General features: G+C 62.8%; 2 protein-coding genes across 4 annotated transcripts; one reads left to right on the top strand and one right to left on the bottom strand.

The window, feature by feature from the left end:
• Positions 1 to 1,224: 1,224 nt before the first annotated feature.
• On the top strand, positions 1,225 to 9,547 carry GCGR (glucagon receptor). Its single transcript, XM_042833399.1, has 14 exons — positions 1,225 to 1,323; positions 6,271 to 6,426; positions 6,624 to 6,720; positions 6,879 to 6,986; positions 7,155 to 7,276; positions 7,372 to 7,478; positions 7,553 to 7,706; positions 7,769 to 7,928; positions 8,018 to 8,078; positions 8,272 to 8,341; positions 8,452 to 8,540; positions 8,638 to 8,776; positions 8,882 to 8,923; positions 8,988 to 9,547. Exons 2-14 carry the CDS (start codon positions 6,376 to 6,378, stop codon positions 9,270 to 9,272), a joined length of 1,485 nt encoding a protein of 494 aa, XP_042689333.1. The 5' UTR covers positions 1,225 to 1,323; positions 6,271 to 6,375; the 3' UTR covers positions 9,273 to 9,547.
• A 2,725-nt stretch (positions 9,548 to 12,272) lies between these two features.
• Positions 12,273 to 14,947, bottom strand: MCRIP1 (MAPK regulated corepressor interacting protein 1). Of its 3 annotated transcripts, none has more exons than XM_042833332.1 (5): positions 14,915 to 14,947; positions 14,726 to 14,844; positions 14,545 to 14,643; positions 14,369 to 14,434; positions 12,273 to 12,626 (listed from the first exon to the last, which is right to left on the bottom strand). In XM_042833332.1, the coding sequence occupies exons 1-4, from the start codon at positions 14,920 to 14,922 to the stop codon at positions 14,370 to 14,372; spliced, it is 291 nt and encodes a 96-aa protein (XP_042689266.1). In that variant the 5' UTR covers positions 14,923 to 14,947; the 3' UTR covers positions 12,273 to 12,626; position 14,369. The 3 variants fall into 3 exon arrangements, with proteins under 3 accessions (XP_042689266.1, XP_042689265.1, XP_042689264.1); XM_042833331.1 differs by having other exon boundaries at positions 12,273 to 12,580; XM_042833330.1 differs by lacking the exon at positions 12,273 to 12,626 and having other exon boundaries at positions 13,020 to 14,434.
• Between the last annotated feature and the right edge of the window lie 260 nt (positions 14,948 to 15,207).

Genomic DNA, 15,207 nt, shown 5'->3' with positions numbered 1-15,207 from the left:
CCGCTCAGCACCGCACGGAACGGGGCCGTCCCTGCCCCGTGGGCATCTCCCAGCGCCGGGCGGGGGAGCCACAGCCGGGCCGTGCTCGGGGCAGCGCGGGGTTCCGGGCAGAGCCGTGCCAAGGGCCCGTGTCTGCTGGCTGCAGCTCCGTCCTGGACGTGACGCTAATTGGGCCGCGGCGGGCGGAACGGAGCCAGCCTGGGACAGCAGAGAAGTGAAAGCTCGTCACCTTAACGAAGCCTAATGATGCCGGCTGGCATCGACGCTTTGTTCCGGTGCCCGGCGCCGTGCGGGAGCCGCGGGGCAGGTGCGGGGCGATGCGGTGCTTCTCCCCGGGGCCGGCGCTGAGCGGCGGTGGGGATCCACCGTCCCGAGGATCGGAGCAGCTCTCCCTTCCGTCGGCCCCGCACTCCCGTGCCCCGACCGCGTCCCTCGGGGCGCAGCAGCCCTCTGCCAGCGGAGTTTACGTTTCCCTCAGCTCGGCTTCCCCGCCCCCGTTTCCCGCAGCCCCCCGGGCGGCTCCATGTGAACGCGCTGTGCTCCGCGCTGGGGGCTCGGCCCGACCCGGGCTCGGGGGATGCCGCGGCCGCTCCGGGCCGTGTTTACCTGGCCGCGCTCCGTCAGGACAGCGTACGGCAAACACAGACCCGACACCGCCAGCGGAGGCCGGAACGAGAGGGTACGCGCAGCTTCCGGCCGGGCGCGGGGTCAGCCCCGTTACCGCGGTCAGGAGCCGCCAGCGCCGGGCACCGGCAGGGACCTCTCACCTCCCGACGCCGGGGCTGGGATGGGACCACCGCGCAGACGGAGCCGGGGCGCAGCGCCGGGGGCGAGAGGATCCGCAGCGCCGGGAGCGGAGCTGACCCGACAAAGCCGCGCTCTGTCGCATCCCTCCGCATCCCACCCGCACGGGGCCGGTGATCTATCGGCTGTCCTCGCCGCCGCGCCGGGCGGCACCGGGGTGCTCAGCACCGGGACGGAACGGAGCGGAGGAGGCAGCACCGAGACCACAGGCGGTGACACGCGCGGTCGCTCGCAGCTCCCGGGAGCTTTCGCTTGTGCCGGTCGAAACACCGGGAGGGGGCACCGGCCGCGCCCCCTCCGCCCCCCCGTGCCAGCGGGAGGAGCGGGGCGGCGAGAAGAGGCTTCTCTCCCACGATCCCTCCCCCCCGCGACTGTCCCTCCCCTCCGAGTCGCCACCGCTGCCGCCGCCGCGGCTCTGGCAAAAGTTTTCGCCGGAGCGGCCGAGCGCGCCGGTCCCGGTCCCGGTTTTCGCCAGCACCGAGATGCGCCCGGGAGCCGCCGCCAGCCCAACCCCGACAGGTACGGACAGCGAGGAGGGAGGGAGGTAGGGAGGGAGAAAGGGGAGCGCCTGCACAGCACCGACGGACAACACATCGCGTGGCCATGAGCTCGGAGAGCGGCGGTACGGCTTCGGGAACGGCCCGAGCCCCGACGGGGCTGAGCCCGAGGCGGAGGGCCCTGGTTCCGGCTTCGGTCTCGCTCTCCGTCCGGCTCGGTGCCCCCGGGAAGGGTTCGGCCGTCGGGTATCTCCGTGCTCGATGCTGCCGTGGCCGCTATGCACCCACACCGGGTGATTGGCACCGACCGGACTCGGGCTCGCTGGGAGCATCTCCTGTAGATGCCCCCACCTGGGTGGTGCCCACCGGGCTCCGACTGCGGGCACGGCTGTGGTTTCGTGCTGGGCAGAAGCACTTTTCCACCCTCCGTGCTGCTCCCCAGGCTCCCTGGTGCCGCAGGGGCCCACGGCGAGTGCCCTTTGTGACTCTGTCCCGAGCTCTGCTGTGTCAACACGGTGTTGGTAAATGGCTTTGTTTAACGAGGACATGTTGGGTATGTGACCTTGCCCGCCTGGCGGCTGCATGCGCATCCCCAAAGCAACAGCAGAGCTCACCTCTGCCCGGCGCTTCCCAGCCCGGCTGCTCCCTCGAGGTGGTGCGGGGAGAGCAGGGCACGCCACTGCCAAGCCAGCTCTGCATCAGAGAGCAGAAGACAAGCAGTGGCTGCTGCCCACCCCATGTCCTCCCCACAGCTCGCTGCGCCCTGTGCCGTGCCCACCATGCCCATGGTGGGTGTCCTGACCCGTGCCAAGTTCAGCCTTTACCCCCTGATATTCTCAGCTTTATCTGTGCATCCAGAGGAAAATTCCGAGCCCGCAGTCCCCCTCCTCACCACGTTAGTGCCGCCCCAGCTGCGAGCTCCCATCCTTCCCACCAATCCCCGTTCCTTTCAATGCAGAGTGATGCAGATTTTTTTTGTGTGTTCTGTTGCCTGGAGAGGGAAAAAGACTGAGTGGAGAAGAGGCAAAATATGGATTAAAAATAGTTAATGAAAAAATGTGACCGCAAGCTCTGAGCAGCAGCTCAGTGTTGAGGCCAGCTGTGGAGCACAGCTCAGCTCCACACAGCTCAGCACCCCCAGTGCCAGGCAGGGGCAGGAGCTGGGGGGGCAGAGACAGAGGAGGCACGGAGCCCCTGTGTTCTTCCTTTGCATTCTGCCCACCCGTCTGCACGCAAAGCCCCCATCCCTACAGGGCTGTGTTGGCTCTGCCCAGCAGCTGGATGGGAGCGCAGCCCGCAGCCCCACAGAACCACTTTGAAATGAGGACACCCTCCTGGGATGGGGCAGCTGTGTGCTGCTGCAGCTCGCTGTTCTCTGATGTACCCTGAAGCTGTCCCCAGTGCTCATCAGTGGTGTGAGTCAGGCCAGATAGGAGTGTGCTGAGCCCCCAGAGCGGGTGCACATGCACACACGCCTGTCTGCACTGACCTTTTCCTGAGCTTTTCCCACTCCCCTGCTTCCCCTGTGACATGCTGCCCACACGTGTCGCCCGCTGTGTCTCTTGTGCTGTCCTCCTGTTTCACGTCCCAGTTCATGCAGTGTGATGAACTAAACAAACCCATTTCCCCCAGACAGAGCCACACTGCTGTGGTTGCAGCACCCCTCTGTGCTCCATACTGCCTCTGTCTGACCCCTGCACTTGCCCCCTCACACAGGGCAGCTGCAGGAGATGCCATCCCCTTCCCCTTCAGCAGTGCTGGAGGTGATGCAAACAGCCTTGTCCCGACGGCTGATTGCTGCTTGTTTGCATCCTTTGTTGCTGTTGATGAAAATGCTGTCAGGGCTGGTTTGGGTTTTCTTGGTCCAAAGTGACACAGAACTCAGTGCTGTTGGTGCTGCGCGACGTCGGCTCTCCATGTGCCGCTGCTCGATGTTTCCACCATCATGCAGCTCCGTGCAAATGAGCTGTGGTCGTTCAGTGTGAGGGGTGCCCCAGGCAGCTCAGCTGTTCCTCTGCAGCCCAAGTTCCTCGTGCTCGCTTTGCAGAGGGCAGACGGGGGTTGGAGTTGTGGGGGTTGCAAGTGGCGAACAGGAGGCGTCCCGGAGCTCAGGGACAGTGCAGACGGAGGCAGCACGGGGTGCAGATGACCTCTCCGGCACAGGCATCTCTGGGCGCTGCTTGTCCCCTTCACTGCTGTGCTGGGAGGAGAGAGGAGCAGTGTCTGCTGGGCCCGGTTAGCGCTGGCATTGCATCAGCCCTGGCCCTCCACCATTCCCTCCCCTGCCAAGTGCCGAAGCCCCCGCTGTGCTGCCTTGTAGCTCAAAGCACAAAGCCGAGCCAGCCATGGAAAGTGCTGCATTAGTGCACTGGGGTCTAATCCCGGGGTCAGGAGGATGGCAGCCCCCACCACCACCTCCTGAGCTCTCAGCTGTGTTCTCAGTCCAGCCTCGGGGATCAGGGGGATGAGAGCTGCACAGAGGGACCGGGCTCTGCAGGCAGCCCCAGGCTCTGTGCAGGGCCATGCTGTACCAGGCTGCTCACGGGTCACGTTGCAAATGGCCATGGGTGTCCCCATGGAGGCTTCCCCAAGCCACTGATCCATGTAGCAATGAGCTGCAGCAATCCCAGATGTGGAGCTCATTCCCTCCCCATGTGAAAGCAGCCCCAGCTGAGGGGTGGACGGGATGGTGCCAGGCCAAGGCAGGGGCTGTGTGCCCGCAGGGACAACATCCCACCACGTGTGCAGGGATAAATGTGTGCTCATCCATCCCCTGTGCCTTGCTGCAATGCCACGTGCTGGGGAACCGGGGCAGGGATGAGGCAGGGCTGGGCAGGGCACATTGTGGCCTCCCAAGGGCTGGTCACACCCAGTCCCTAGCTGGGTGCTGTCCCCTTTCCCAGCGCTGTGTTTCCCTTCCCTCCTCTCCTGCCTGTGGGCACAAGGTCTCCGCTTTGCTGCTGTGGGCAGTGTGGTGTTTGCAGGCCGTCCTCTCCCAGGGTCAGCAGCCTCAGAGACATGACACAGGGACATGCCGCATTACCCAACACCAGCATGGGGCAAAAGTCCCCCGTGCTCCCTGCAGTCCCAACAGATGCACCCACCCACATGATGGGGGTTTGGTGCCCGTGGCTCAGAGTGATGGGGAATGTAGTGCCTGAAGCCACAGCAAAATGGAGACTGTGACATGGGCTGGATCCATCCTACAGTGTCACCTTCACTGACAGTGGATGGGGACAGGGGCATTTTGGCCCCGGTGGCCACAGCACACCCAGCAGAAGCACCACAAGTACTGGTGCTGGCACTTCCAGCTCCTGGGACGTTCTCAGTGCTGCTGACAGCCTGAGACCTGCCGTGCCAGCCCCAAAGAGCCGGACTGAGCAGCACTTGGCTCCCCCACATCCTCACCAGGAACAGCTGTATCTCCCAGAGTGTGGGGTCCCCCACTCTGTAGGCTGCTGGGGAGGGGGGCCGCGAAGATCCACGGGCAGCTGGGGCAAAGGGCTGGGCAGGGCTCTGCTGCAGGGCCAGGGTGCATTGGAGGCCCTGTGCAGGAGATGAGGAGCGTGACTGCCCCATGCGCCAGGACCCCTCACCCAGTGCAGTCTGCCCAGTTTGGCCGCAGCATGGCCCTGGGGCATGGGGAGCACTGCCAGCCAGGAGGGGAGTCTAGGGCAGAGGGCTCCCCATGCTAAATCCCACTGCAGGAGTTAAAAATAGTGCAGCCTCTGCCCCAGAGCTGCCTGCCTGGCTTGAGAGGGGCTGCCAGCACATCCACTGCCATGCCCCAGAGAAGCGCTTCATCCCAGTGCAGGGATGCTCGGGGTGGGGCGGAAGGATGGGGATGCTGCTGTGGGCAGGTGACTGGAGGGTTCCCATCAGTGAAGGTCCCAGAGCCCACACAGAGAGTTCTGTCTGTCCTCGGGGCCGGGTCCTGTTCTGAGACTGCCTAAATAAGGCGCATGCTGGCAGGTCGCGCTCCCTGAGCTGCATCTGCAGCGCCACGGGCTGATTAATGAGCTTCTCAGGCAGTCGCCTGCAACATGGCGAGTGGGTCTGCATGGAGGAAACACGACTTTCCCAGGGATAAAAATAGGCAGAGCAGAGTGGTGAGCCCTGGGAGCGATGGCTGGAGGGGAGCCATGGGGAGGCCGGGGCTCAGCAATGCTGCAGCATCAGCTCCCACACTGCCCCCTTGTCAGAAGAGCTGAAATCCCATTCAGAAGCCCCATAACCGGCTTAAGGGGGATGGAGGGAGTTACGGCTCCTCGTGAGCCAGGCTTTGTACATGAACTCCTGGACGCCGTGTCAGATGAGGCTCCCCATTGCTTGTGCAGGGAGCAATGGAGCCGGTAGCAGAGCCAACACGGGGCCACGCAGCCCCATGAGCCAGGGATGCCTGTGGTTATCCCCACAGCCACCTCCATCCCCACTGAAGTGCCAGGGCTGGGAGACCCATGGGATGAGGGATGTGGTGCACTGATGTGCCGGCACCAGGGATGTCCTGACTGCCTCACAGGGTTCTGGGCTGTTGGAGATCAGCACTGATGCACATCAGGCACCAGCATTGATGGGGGGATGGGGCTTAGCTCAGGTCTGTGAGCAGAGGGTGGTCAGGGAGCCCTAGGAGCCTGAGAGGGTCCACCCTATGCAAGTGAGTCACGTCTGAGCATGGCTGTGCTCCAACTGCTCAAGGCTGATGAAAGGAGCAGGGATGGCTGGGTTTGCTCTGGGAAGGCAGAGAGGTGGCTGGGGGCCATGGCAATGCTGTCCTGGGGAGGAAATGGCAGATAATCAAGGCCTGCAGACTAATGGGAAAGAACACAAAGAAACAGTTGAAAGTTAAAGGCAGGTGGAGAACAGGGATGTGAGCGTGGCAGTGGCAGCTCTGCTCACCTCACAGCACATCCCCAGCTGTGCCCCAGGACGGGTCCCACTGCACATCCCTGTGACTCATCCTCTCATGCAGGGTCGCCCGTGTGCCAGGGCCCTCACCGCCAGGGCAGAGGAGCTGCTGAGGGCCGGTAGGAAGCCAGGACCCCACTCCTCATGCAGCTTGTGGCCTGGTGGAGGCATGTCCCAGCCACCTCTCCTCACTCTCCTGCTGCTGCTGCTCTGCTGCCAGGTAAGGATGGGCTCCAGAGACACTGCCCATGGCAGCCCATGGCTATGCCACGCTGCACAGAAGGCTCTGTCCAATCCTGCTGTCCACACGGCACAGTGTGGCACATCCATCTGTGCCTGCCCACGGCCATCCTTGAGCCTCAGGGCCATGGAATGCCTGCCCCTGCCTGACCCTGCTGATGTCTCTGGTGCCCTCAGGGCCCTTCTGCCCAGATCACAAATTTCCTCTTCGAAAGCTGGAAGGCTTACAGCGAGGAGTGCCACCGCAACATGAGCCGGATGCCCGCACCTACAGGTGAGAGTGGGCACCTCACACGCACCCCTGGTGTCCTGGCAGGACAGGGACCCCCTGAGGGTGGGCATGGGGAGCTGCGGGGAAGGTGACCGCGTGGTCTCCAGAGCTGACACTCCCCATGGGCTGTCAGAGTGCATCGCCATTCTGCCTCCCCACAGAGCTGGTTTGTAACCGAACCTTTGACAAGTTCTCCTGTTGGCCCGACGCGCTGCCCAACACCACCGTCAACGTCTCCTGCCCCTGGTTCCTGCCCTGGTACCAGAAAGGTAACAGCAGGGCACGTGGTGGCATGGCTGAGCGGGGTAGGGCTGTGTGTGCATGCACACCTCCATGCGGATCCACGCTGCTGCGGGTGCTGCTCCGTGTCCCCGGGGCTGTCGTGCAGAACCCAGCTGTGTACCTGCAGTTGCCCCATTTCCCTCCTCCCCATGCAGTGAAGCACAGATATGTCTTCAAGACATGCGGGCCGGATGGGGAATGGGTGACAGGCCCCAAGGGGCAGTCCCTGCGGAATGCCACACAGTGCCAGATCGACGCCGAGGACCTGGAGGCGCAGGTGGGCAGCGGGTTGCCCCTGGCAGGCATAGTGCAGCCCCCACCCCGTGCTGTTCTGCCTCATTCCTCATCTTCACCGCCCCCCTCACTCTCCAGGAAAAAATAGCCAAGACCTATGGCAGCTTCAAAGTGATGTACACTGTGGGCTACTCAGTGTCCCTGTGCGCGCTGCTGCTTGCCCTGGCCGTGCTGCTGGGCTTCAGGTGAGCACAGATAGGGGCTGCACCAGGGGGGCTTTGGGGGAATGCACACTGACAACAGCCCCCTGCCTCCCCAGCAAGCTGCACTGCATGAGGAACTACATCCACATGAACCTCTTCGCCTCCTTCATCGTGAAGGGCGTCTCCGTGCTGGTCATCGATGCCCTGCTGAAGACTCACTACAGCGACAAGATCGATGACTACAATGTGCGCATCTGGCTGAGTGATGAGGTGAGTGGGGGGCAGGGGGTGGGGGGGGATGGACCATGGCAGGCCCTGACCCCCACCCGCAGGCTGCCGCTGGCTGCCGGGCGGCCACGGTCTTCATGCAGTATGGCATCATGGCCAACTACTGCTGGCTGCTGGTGGAGGGCATCTACCTGCACAACCTGCTGGTGGTGGCTGTTTTCTCTGAGAGGAGCTACTTCACCCTCTACCTGTGCATCGGCTGGGGTGAGCGCAGCCTGCATCCCATCCCCATCCCATCCCATCCCCGAGCCCACACCGTGCCTCACCTGTCCCACCCCGTGCTTCCATTCCAGGGGCACCTGTGCTATTTCTCATCCCATGGGTCGTTGTGAAGTTTCTCTATGAAAACATCCAGTGAGTATCAGCCTGTGCTGTGGGGTGTGTGGGGTACGTGTGGGATATATTGTAGAGAAACCCATGGGACAGCCCAGCAGAGGCTCCACTCTGCTGCCCGCATGCAAGGAGCGCAGTGCCAGGTGCTGTGCCAAGCTCCAGCAGCCACCCTGACACAGGGCTGCCCTGGGGTCCCCATCCCTCTCCTCCGCAGGTGCTGGAGCACCAACCACAACATGGGTTTCTGGTGGATCCTCCGCTTTCCCGTGTTCCTGGCCATCCTGGTGAGCCCTCAGCCCACGGCTTTGCCCACCGCCTCCCCTGACTCAGCCATCGTTGGGGTTGTGGCCACTTCATGCTCACATGCCTTTCACGGCTCTCTGCCCCACTGCAGATCAACTTCTTCATCTTCATCCGCATCATCCAGATCCTCGTCTCCAAGCTCCGCGCACACCAGATGCGCTACACCGACTACAAATTCAGGTGGGCAGTGGGTGCAGCCCCAGCCCTGCGTGCCCACATGCAGGTGGTGCAGTGCCCACGGCCACGGCCCTGCGCTACGGCTGCCCGCTCCGTGCAGGCTGGCCAAGTCCACACTGACGCTGATCCCGTTGCTGGGCATCCACGAGGTCGTCTTCGCTTTCATCACGGATGAGCACGCCCAGGGCACGCTGCGCTACGTCAAGCTCTTCTTCGACCTCTTCCTCGGCTCCTTCCAGGTGAGCGCAGCAGGGCTGGGCTGGCCACGGGGACATCGTGCTGGGAGGGATGGACTGGGGCCGAGTCCAGGCGCTGCCACTCACGCCTCTCCTGTCTCTACCCAGGGGATGCTGGTGGCCATTCTCTACTGCTTCATCAATAAGGAGGTGAGCGGCCGGGCTGGGAGCGGGCGCGGGGTCGAGGGGCCGTGCTGATGGTGGCCGTCCGCAGGTGCAGGCGGAGCTGCTGAAGCGGTGGCAGCGCTGGAAGCTGGGGAAGGACCTGGCGGAGGAGTACAAGCACACCTACAGCCACGCACCCAGTGCCCGCAACGGCGCTGGAGGCTGTGAGAAGCACCAGCTGGTGGGCAGCTGTGCCAACGGGATGGGCCGCGGCACGGCCGTGCGCTCCGGCTCCCACTACCTCGAGAGCAGCGGTGCTGCCGAGCAGCTCGACATGGGGGAGCGGCACCACTGCTATGAGTTCCCCGAGACCACAGCCGAGAGCCACTTCTGAGCCCATGGCTGCACCCAGGGGGCTGTGGAGGACTGAGCCGTGGGGCGGCCGCTGCCCTCAGCCTGGGCACTGCGGGGCTGCAAAATGGCCCACGGACAGGGCTGGAGAAGGCGGGGAGGGGAACGGGGGCTGGGGTCTGTGGGGGCTGGGAATTGGGGGGGTGGGGTTCATCCTGTGGTGCTGCCCTTGTGCGCCTGCGAGACCCTCTGCACAGTGGTGTAATTTATGTCGTAACTGTGTAAATAGGTGTGGGCCCGTGCTGGGCTGCAGGGCCAGCTCTGAGTGTGCCTGTCTGTGGGGAATGGCCGACCCTGGGGAGGGGAAGCGGTGACACTATCACCCCACAGTGTCCCCAGTTGTCTGTGGGTGACGGGCACATCACCCCAAGCTGAGGATGGGGCCACATTGCAGGGAGCCCCTGCACTGCACTGCTGCCCTTATGGCCTTGCACAGGTGAGCAGGGCAGAGGCGGGGGGAGAGGGGGGTGGAGGGGGCTGCAGCTCTCCTCCAGCTACTAATGAGCTCTATCAGCATTGCCAGGAAGCCTTAATTAAATCATTTGGAGCTGCCCCTTCAGCCGTGCTCTCCTGAGGATGGGCAGTGGCTGCTGCTGGTGCTGAGCACTGTGGGGTCCCTGTCACCCTCAGGTTGGGTGGGCTGTCCCAAGGTCCCACGGGTCAGGCTGGGGGGGAGGTGGGGTGAGCTGGCACCCTAAGAGGCTTGTGCAGTGCACATGAGTGCTAAGCCCGGATGCCACGGCTTTAGGAACCACAATGGCTTTGTGTGGGGATTAACACACTGCCCTGTGCCCGGGGTGTACCCAGATGGACAGACAGCTCGAGACAGCCCCATGCCCCCACAGGCCCCGGGCACACCATCAGGACCCACACACAGTCCAGCACACGCCATGCCCACCTGCTTTCCAGGCACGAGCTGTGCTACATGACATGAACAGCACTGTGCCCTGGCAGCGCCTCGCTGCACATCCCCCACTGCCCCAGCACCGGCCCCAGCCTGCCTACACCCACCAGGCTGAGGGGCTGCAGCGAGGGCTGCAGCGTCAGTGGAGCCAGCAAGTCGTGGGGAGGGCACTCTGCACTGATCCCAGCTGCATGGTGTTGGCCGAGCACACAGTAATTTTCCTCTGTTTACGTGACAACTTGCTGGCTGCCCAGCCGAGCTCTGCTCTGCTCACCCACCACGGGGCCAGCCCTGCGCCAGCAGTCAGGACCATGGGGCCGAGGGCCAGGGCTGCGATGGTGAGGGCGGCTCAGCGCACGGGACCACGGCACTGAGACAACAGTGCCACAGCACGGGGTGAGCTGAGAGAGGGGAAGGCAGGGGCAGGGCTGGAGGTAGGGATGCGGATGGGGATGCGGGTGGGGACAGACCTCGGGCTGCAGCGCCAGCCGCCACTTGTCCCCACGGCACTGCCGTCACCGCGGCCTCCTGATGCGGTAACGAGCCTAATTGGAGCAAATTGCAGAAGCACGAGGCGGTTTCTGGGAAGGTAAATATGGTCGATGCACGGCGCCGGCCCCAATGCCTGTTGCTCCAGCGTATCCATGGCAACACACCACTGTCTGTCCCAGTCCCGTCCCCCCCTGCCGCCTACCCCCTGCAGAGCCATGATGGGGGGCAAGGTGGGGGCACGGGGTCAGGCGGCCGCCCTGGGGTCTGGCAGCACAGCACCCCAACCACAACAGCACTGCGCACCCCCCGCTCTCGAAGACACGCTTGTGTCCCACGCGCACCCACATCTGCACATACGCACACGTTTGTGCCGCTCTCACCCACGCACAGGGCTGACATTTGCGGGCAGAGCAGCGCAGCTATTCCGGGTTCCCATGGCAGCAGCTGGATGGGGACATTCAGTGCCCACCGCGTGCTGCTCGCCCACCTGCGGCCGCCCCCTCTCACGGCCACGTCTGCCCACCCATCCCCGTTCCCCTGGCGTTGAGAAGGGAGGAGAGCCCTGTGCCACACAGCAGGAACCAGGAGCAGAGCTGAGCGAAGGGGACGCGCTGGGAATGGCACCTGACAGGTCATGGCAGGCAGCCCCCCCCGGCACCCGCGAGGCCTCGCTCGCCCCGCAGTGATACTGCTGCTTCATCGAGGTAATTGGAGACTGCAAATTGGTCTGCTAAGTAGATTCTGCCTGTTACCATTCTCTCTTCCCACTACTTAATTTAATGATACAACACATACCTCTCCTCCTCCCACCACTTAATCTAATGATAACAGCCGTAGACGAGTCACGGTGAAAATAAGCCATGGCCAGCTCTGACTTTGATTGGTAAACAGCCTGATTTCCCTGGCCTCCGGCCTCAGCCCCGCACGGGGCACCCCCCCGCCACCTGAACCTCACACCTCCCTTCTGCTGCTTCACCACGGTCACCCTGTGGTTTGTTATTAGCCTTTATAAAAATTGCCTGTTTAGAAAATCATTTTCATATGACATTTCATTAGAGCCTGAGTGAGCGGTTTGCCTCCAGCATCACAGCACTTGAGCCAAGAGAAAAACAAGGCAAGAGGCCGTCAGGGCCAGGCTGCTGGGCCCCAAGCAGAGCTCTGCCACGGCAGCGTGGTGGTGGGACGCAGCCGATTGGGGTCCCTGCAGCCTCGTGCCCCATCCTCAGAGCCCAGTGCTCTGCTCCCTGCTGGGACCCAGCTGCATGGCTGCCACGCTGCAGCACACGGACGCAGCCTCGTGTGCATCATGCATTTCCCCTGGGAAATGTTGGACACGCTGCTGCTGGCAAGCAGCCATGAGAAGCTGCAGGTAATGGCCCACCTGGAGGGAAAAGCCGGCGGAGACGAGCTGCAGTGGCAGCAGCAGTCATTTCATTCACTGCTGCTCCCGACAGAGGGCAGCTCCTGCAGCGCAGCGCTGCCCAGACACCATCCTGTGGCCGAGCACCGCTGTGCTCCACAGCAGTGTTTTGGAGATGGGAGGCAAACAGGGTCACGGCGCAGCACAGAGGTGCACTTGAGGAGAAATTCTAGCAATGCTAAGTATAGTTTAAATGCCATAAATGCAGGAGAGGGAAAAGGATACGAGTGTATTAATAGTCTGAACATTTCAATCTTTGGTCCAGCAACAGATCCCAGGATGCTGGCTCGCAGGAGGGCTGCCAGAGCCCAAGGGCATTGTGCTACCAGCACACGGTGCCAGGCTGTACATGCCTGCAGTGAAATTAAGAGCCCAGAGCAAGTGCAAGGGCAAGATCCCTTCTGGAAAATGAATAAATCAATAATTGAGGTGGCTTCTGCTCCTTGCGATCCTTGTCCTTAGGGCTCGGCCAGGCCTGAAGAGGCACAGAAAACTCTGATGGTTATTGTCAGCACTGAAGTCTAAAATAAGAAACACAGCATTTAAGCAACAAAACAGGACAAGTTTGGAAACCTAAAAAAAAGGGAAGAGTAAGGGCACTACTCCAGAAAGGGTGCAGACAGAGACAGAGCAGAGCAAGGCGCACACACAGCTCAAAGGCAGAGGGGGCCGAATGAGGGCACAGCAGAGCACGGCCCCGCCAGCTGGGTCCAATGCCCACAGTGTGGCCAAGGCCTCTCGTGGCCACTGGGCACCCACACGGCCAGGCAGGCAGCAGGCAGTGCTGTGGAACTGCTCCAGTGCCAGCACAGCCCTGTGGCGAGCAGCACACGGCGACATCAGGCAGAGGTGGCCCCGGAGCTGATGCTTGTGACGTGCAACGGAGGAGCAGGCAGAGCCACACAGAGGCAGACTCAAAAGAACACCAGCTTTTATTTACAACACTCCTCAAGTGACAGACAACAGGAAAAAAAAAAAAAAAAAAAAAAGGAAAAAAAAAAAAAAGGGACAGTATAGCTCAATGACGCAACGAAGGAAAGTTAACAGCAACCACAACTCCCCTGCACTCTGAATCCACCACGTGCTGGGCAGAGCCTCTGCAGCTCCTTCCCTGCCAGCTCTGAGCACAGGCAGGAAGTTGTTCCCACAGCTCCCCACGCCCCCAGAGGCACTGAGAAGCCCCACAGCTGCTCTGCCCACACGGGCACGAGGGCACAGTCACCCTCCCTGCACAGAAATGATTAGACAGGAGCAAGGGTCCAGAGAAAGCCAGCCTCCAGGGCAAGTCAGACCAGACCACCACAGCCTGCACACAATGCTACTGCAAGCTGTGGACAACAGGTCTCTTCAAAGGGTGCGTGTTTGGGAAGTGGTGTTAGTGCTCAAACAGCAGGAGTTGCTCAGGCAAGGATGCAAATGAGCTTTTTTATCCTAAGTCAGAGCTAGCCACTCCCCCACCACCACCTTCCAGGCTGAGGGTGGGAGGTGGCTGAGCACAACTCAGTGCTCGTGCTCAAAGCATCTCCAAAATGTTTGGGGCTGGAGCCTCTCTCTCCCTCCCCCTCACAGGGAAAGAGGAGCAGCTCCACTACCAGCACTACAAGGATATGGCCCAATATAAGCACAAGGAAAATCTGGCATTGGATGTAAACCAAAGAGCTTTGGCAACACTGATGAGTCCTGGGCATTAGCAGACTAGGTACAAATTAAGCCATCCAACCAGGGAGCAAAGAATAGGCAAAGAGTGCCAAAGTGGCAGCAGCGAGCTGCCCGATGGTGCTGAACTGCCCACTGCTGGACTGGGGCTGCCAGTGTGTCCCTCAGCACCAGGCCAACACCAGGTTTCCTTCCTTCTCCCCTTGGTCCACTCCAGAACCCATGAGCCCTCAGTGAACAGAAGGGAGCAGAGAGCTGGCACTGCCTCTACCGACAGCACGGGTGCTCTGCCCTACCCTGCACCAGAACCCAGGAAACCTGAATACTCAGCACACCAGGGATAGAGATGGAAGAACAAGTGACCGGTGATCGCAGCACAGAGGCCTGAGGAAGCTGTGGGTCAGGGGCTGCAATCTTTTACAGAGGGCTCCGTCTAGCTTCAGTGAGCCCCTAAGCATCGTGGAATTCAGGTAGCTCCAAAGCCAGCCCCAGAGCTGACCGGCTCTCCCACGGGCGGAGTACAGTAACCAGAGGAGGAAATAACACAAAATCTCAACTTAAATCTGCTTGAGGACTTTAAAGACCAGCCGACGAGCGGAGGACCTGCCTTACGACTTCTTTGCGTCTTGTGTGTTCCTCCGCTTCAGGTCGCTCAGATCGACGGGTTTAAACGCTGCGGAGAACAGAGCACAGCCTTTGGCGGCAGAGGCCGCACCGCAGCTCCCCGCCCCGGGGCCGACCCGACGCCTCCGGCCGCGGCGCAAGGAGGGCGCGGCCGCTCACCTTTCAGGCTGGGGTTCGGCATCTTCTCCACGTACTCCTCGACCAGGCCGCGCTCGGAGCCCATCTGACTGCGCAGGTCGCGCTCCACGCACTGCCAGGCTGCGGGAACACGGCCGGGCGGCTCGCGCGGGGCTCGGCGGCGGCCGCGGCCCCAAACCCCGCCCCCAACCCCGCCGCTCACCCTCGTAGATGAAGCGCACGTTCTCCTCGTGGGCCGGCGTGAAGATCTCGCTGCCGGCGCCGGGGGAGCGCGGGCCGCCGCTCCGCTTGCCGTTGTAAACGACGCGAGACACGGGGGAGCTGAAAGCGAAGCGCGGGGCTGAGCGGGGCCCGGGGCTGCGGCTGGGCCCGGGCCCGGGGCGGGGCTCACCTGGCCATGGCGCGGTGCGTGCGGCGGCGCGGCTCGGCTCGGCGCGGCTGCGGGGAGAAAGGAGAGGGCGGCCAGGCCGGGGCTAGGCCGCGGGCCGCCCTCAGCCCGTCGCCATGGCAACGCGCGCCCCTCACCTGGGCCCGACTCCCGCCTCCGCTCGCCCTCGGGCCGCCACGGAAGCGCCGCGGCGCGCAGGCGCGACCCCGCCCCCGGGCTGACGCGGCTCCGCCCACTAAGTCACGTGGTCCCGCTCCTACGTCACGTGGTCCCCCCCCCCCCCCCGCCCCTAGCGG

Source organism: Centrocercus urophasianus, unplaced genomic scaffold (assembly GCF_019232065.1).
Source record: "Centrocercus urophasianus isolate 14NV4802_14NV808 unplaced genomic scaffold, USGS_Curo_1.0 seq_41, whole genome shotgun sequence".
In the NCBI taxonomy this organism is placed as follows: Eukaryota; Metazoa; Chordata; class Aves; order Galliformes; family Phasianidae; genus Centrocercus; species Centrocercus urophasianus.
Note: the sequence above shows the minus strand (reverse complement) of the source record. Positions and strands in the feature narration are given on the sequence as shown.

Excerpts from the sequence above, each read along its gene's own strand:
- GCGR (XM_042833399.1), top strand. The coding sequence starts at position 6,376 with ATGTCCCAGCCACCTCTCCTCACTCTCCTGCTGCTGCTGCTCTGCTGC. Across the intron at positions 7,479-7,552 it reads GCCGTGCTGCTGGGCTTCAG|CAAGCTGCACTGCATGAGGA; the intron begins GTGAGCACAGAT and ends CTGCCTCCCCAG. Across the intron at positions 8,342-8,451 it reads CCGTGTTCCTGGCCATCCTG|ATCAACTTCTTCATCTTCAT; the intron begins GTGAGCCCTCAG and ends GCCCCACTGCAG.
- MCRIP1 (XM_042833332.1), bottom strand. Across the intron at positions 14,644-14,725 it reads CGTGCGCTTCATCTACGAGG|CCTGGCAGTGCGTGGAGCGC; the intron begins GTGAGCGGCGGG and ends GTGTTCCCGCAG. Across the intron at positions 14,435-14,544 it reads GCCGAACCCCAGCCTGAAAG|CGTTTAAACCCGTCGATCTG; the intron begins GTGAGCGGCCGC and ends TGTTCTCCGCAG.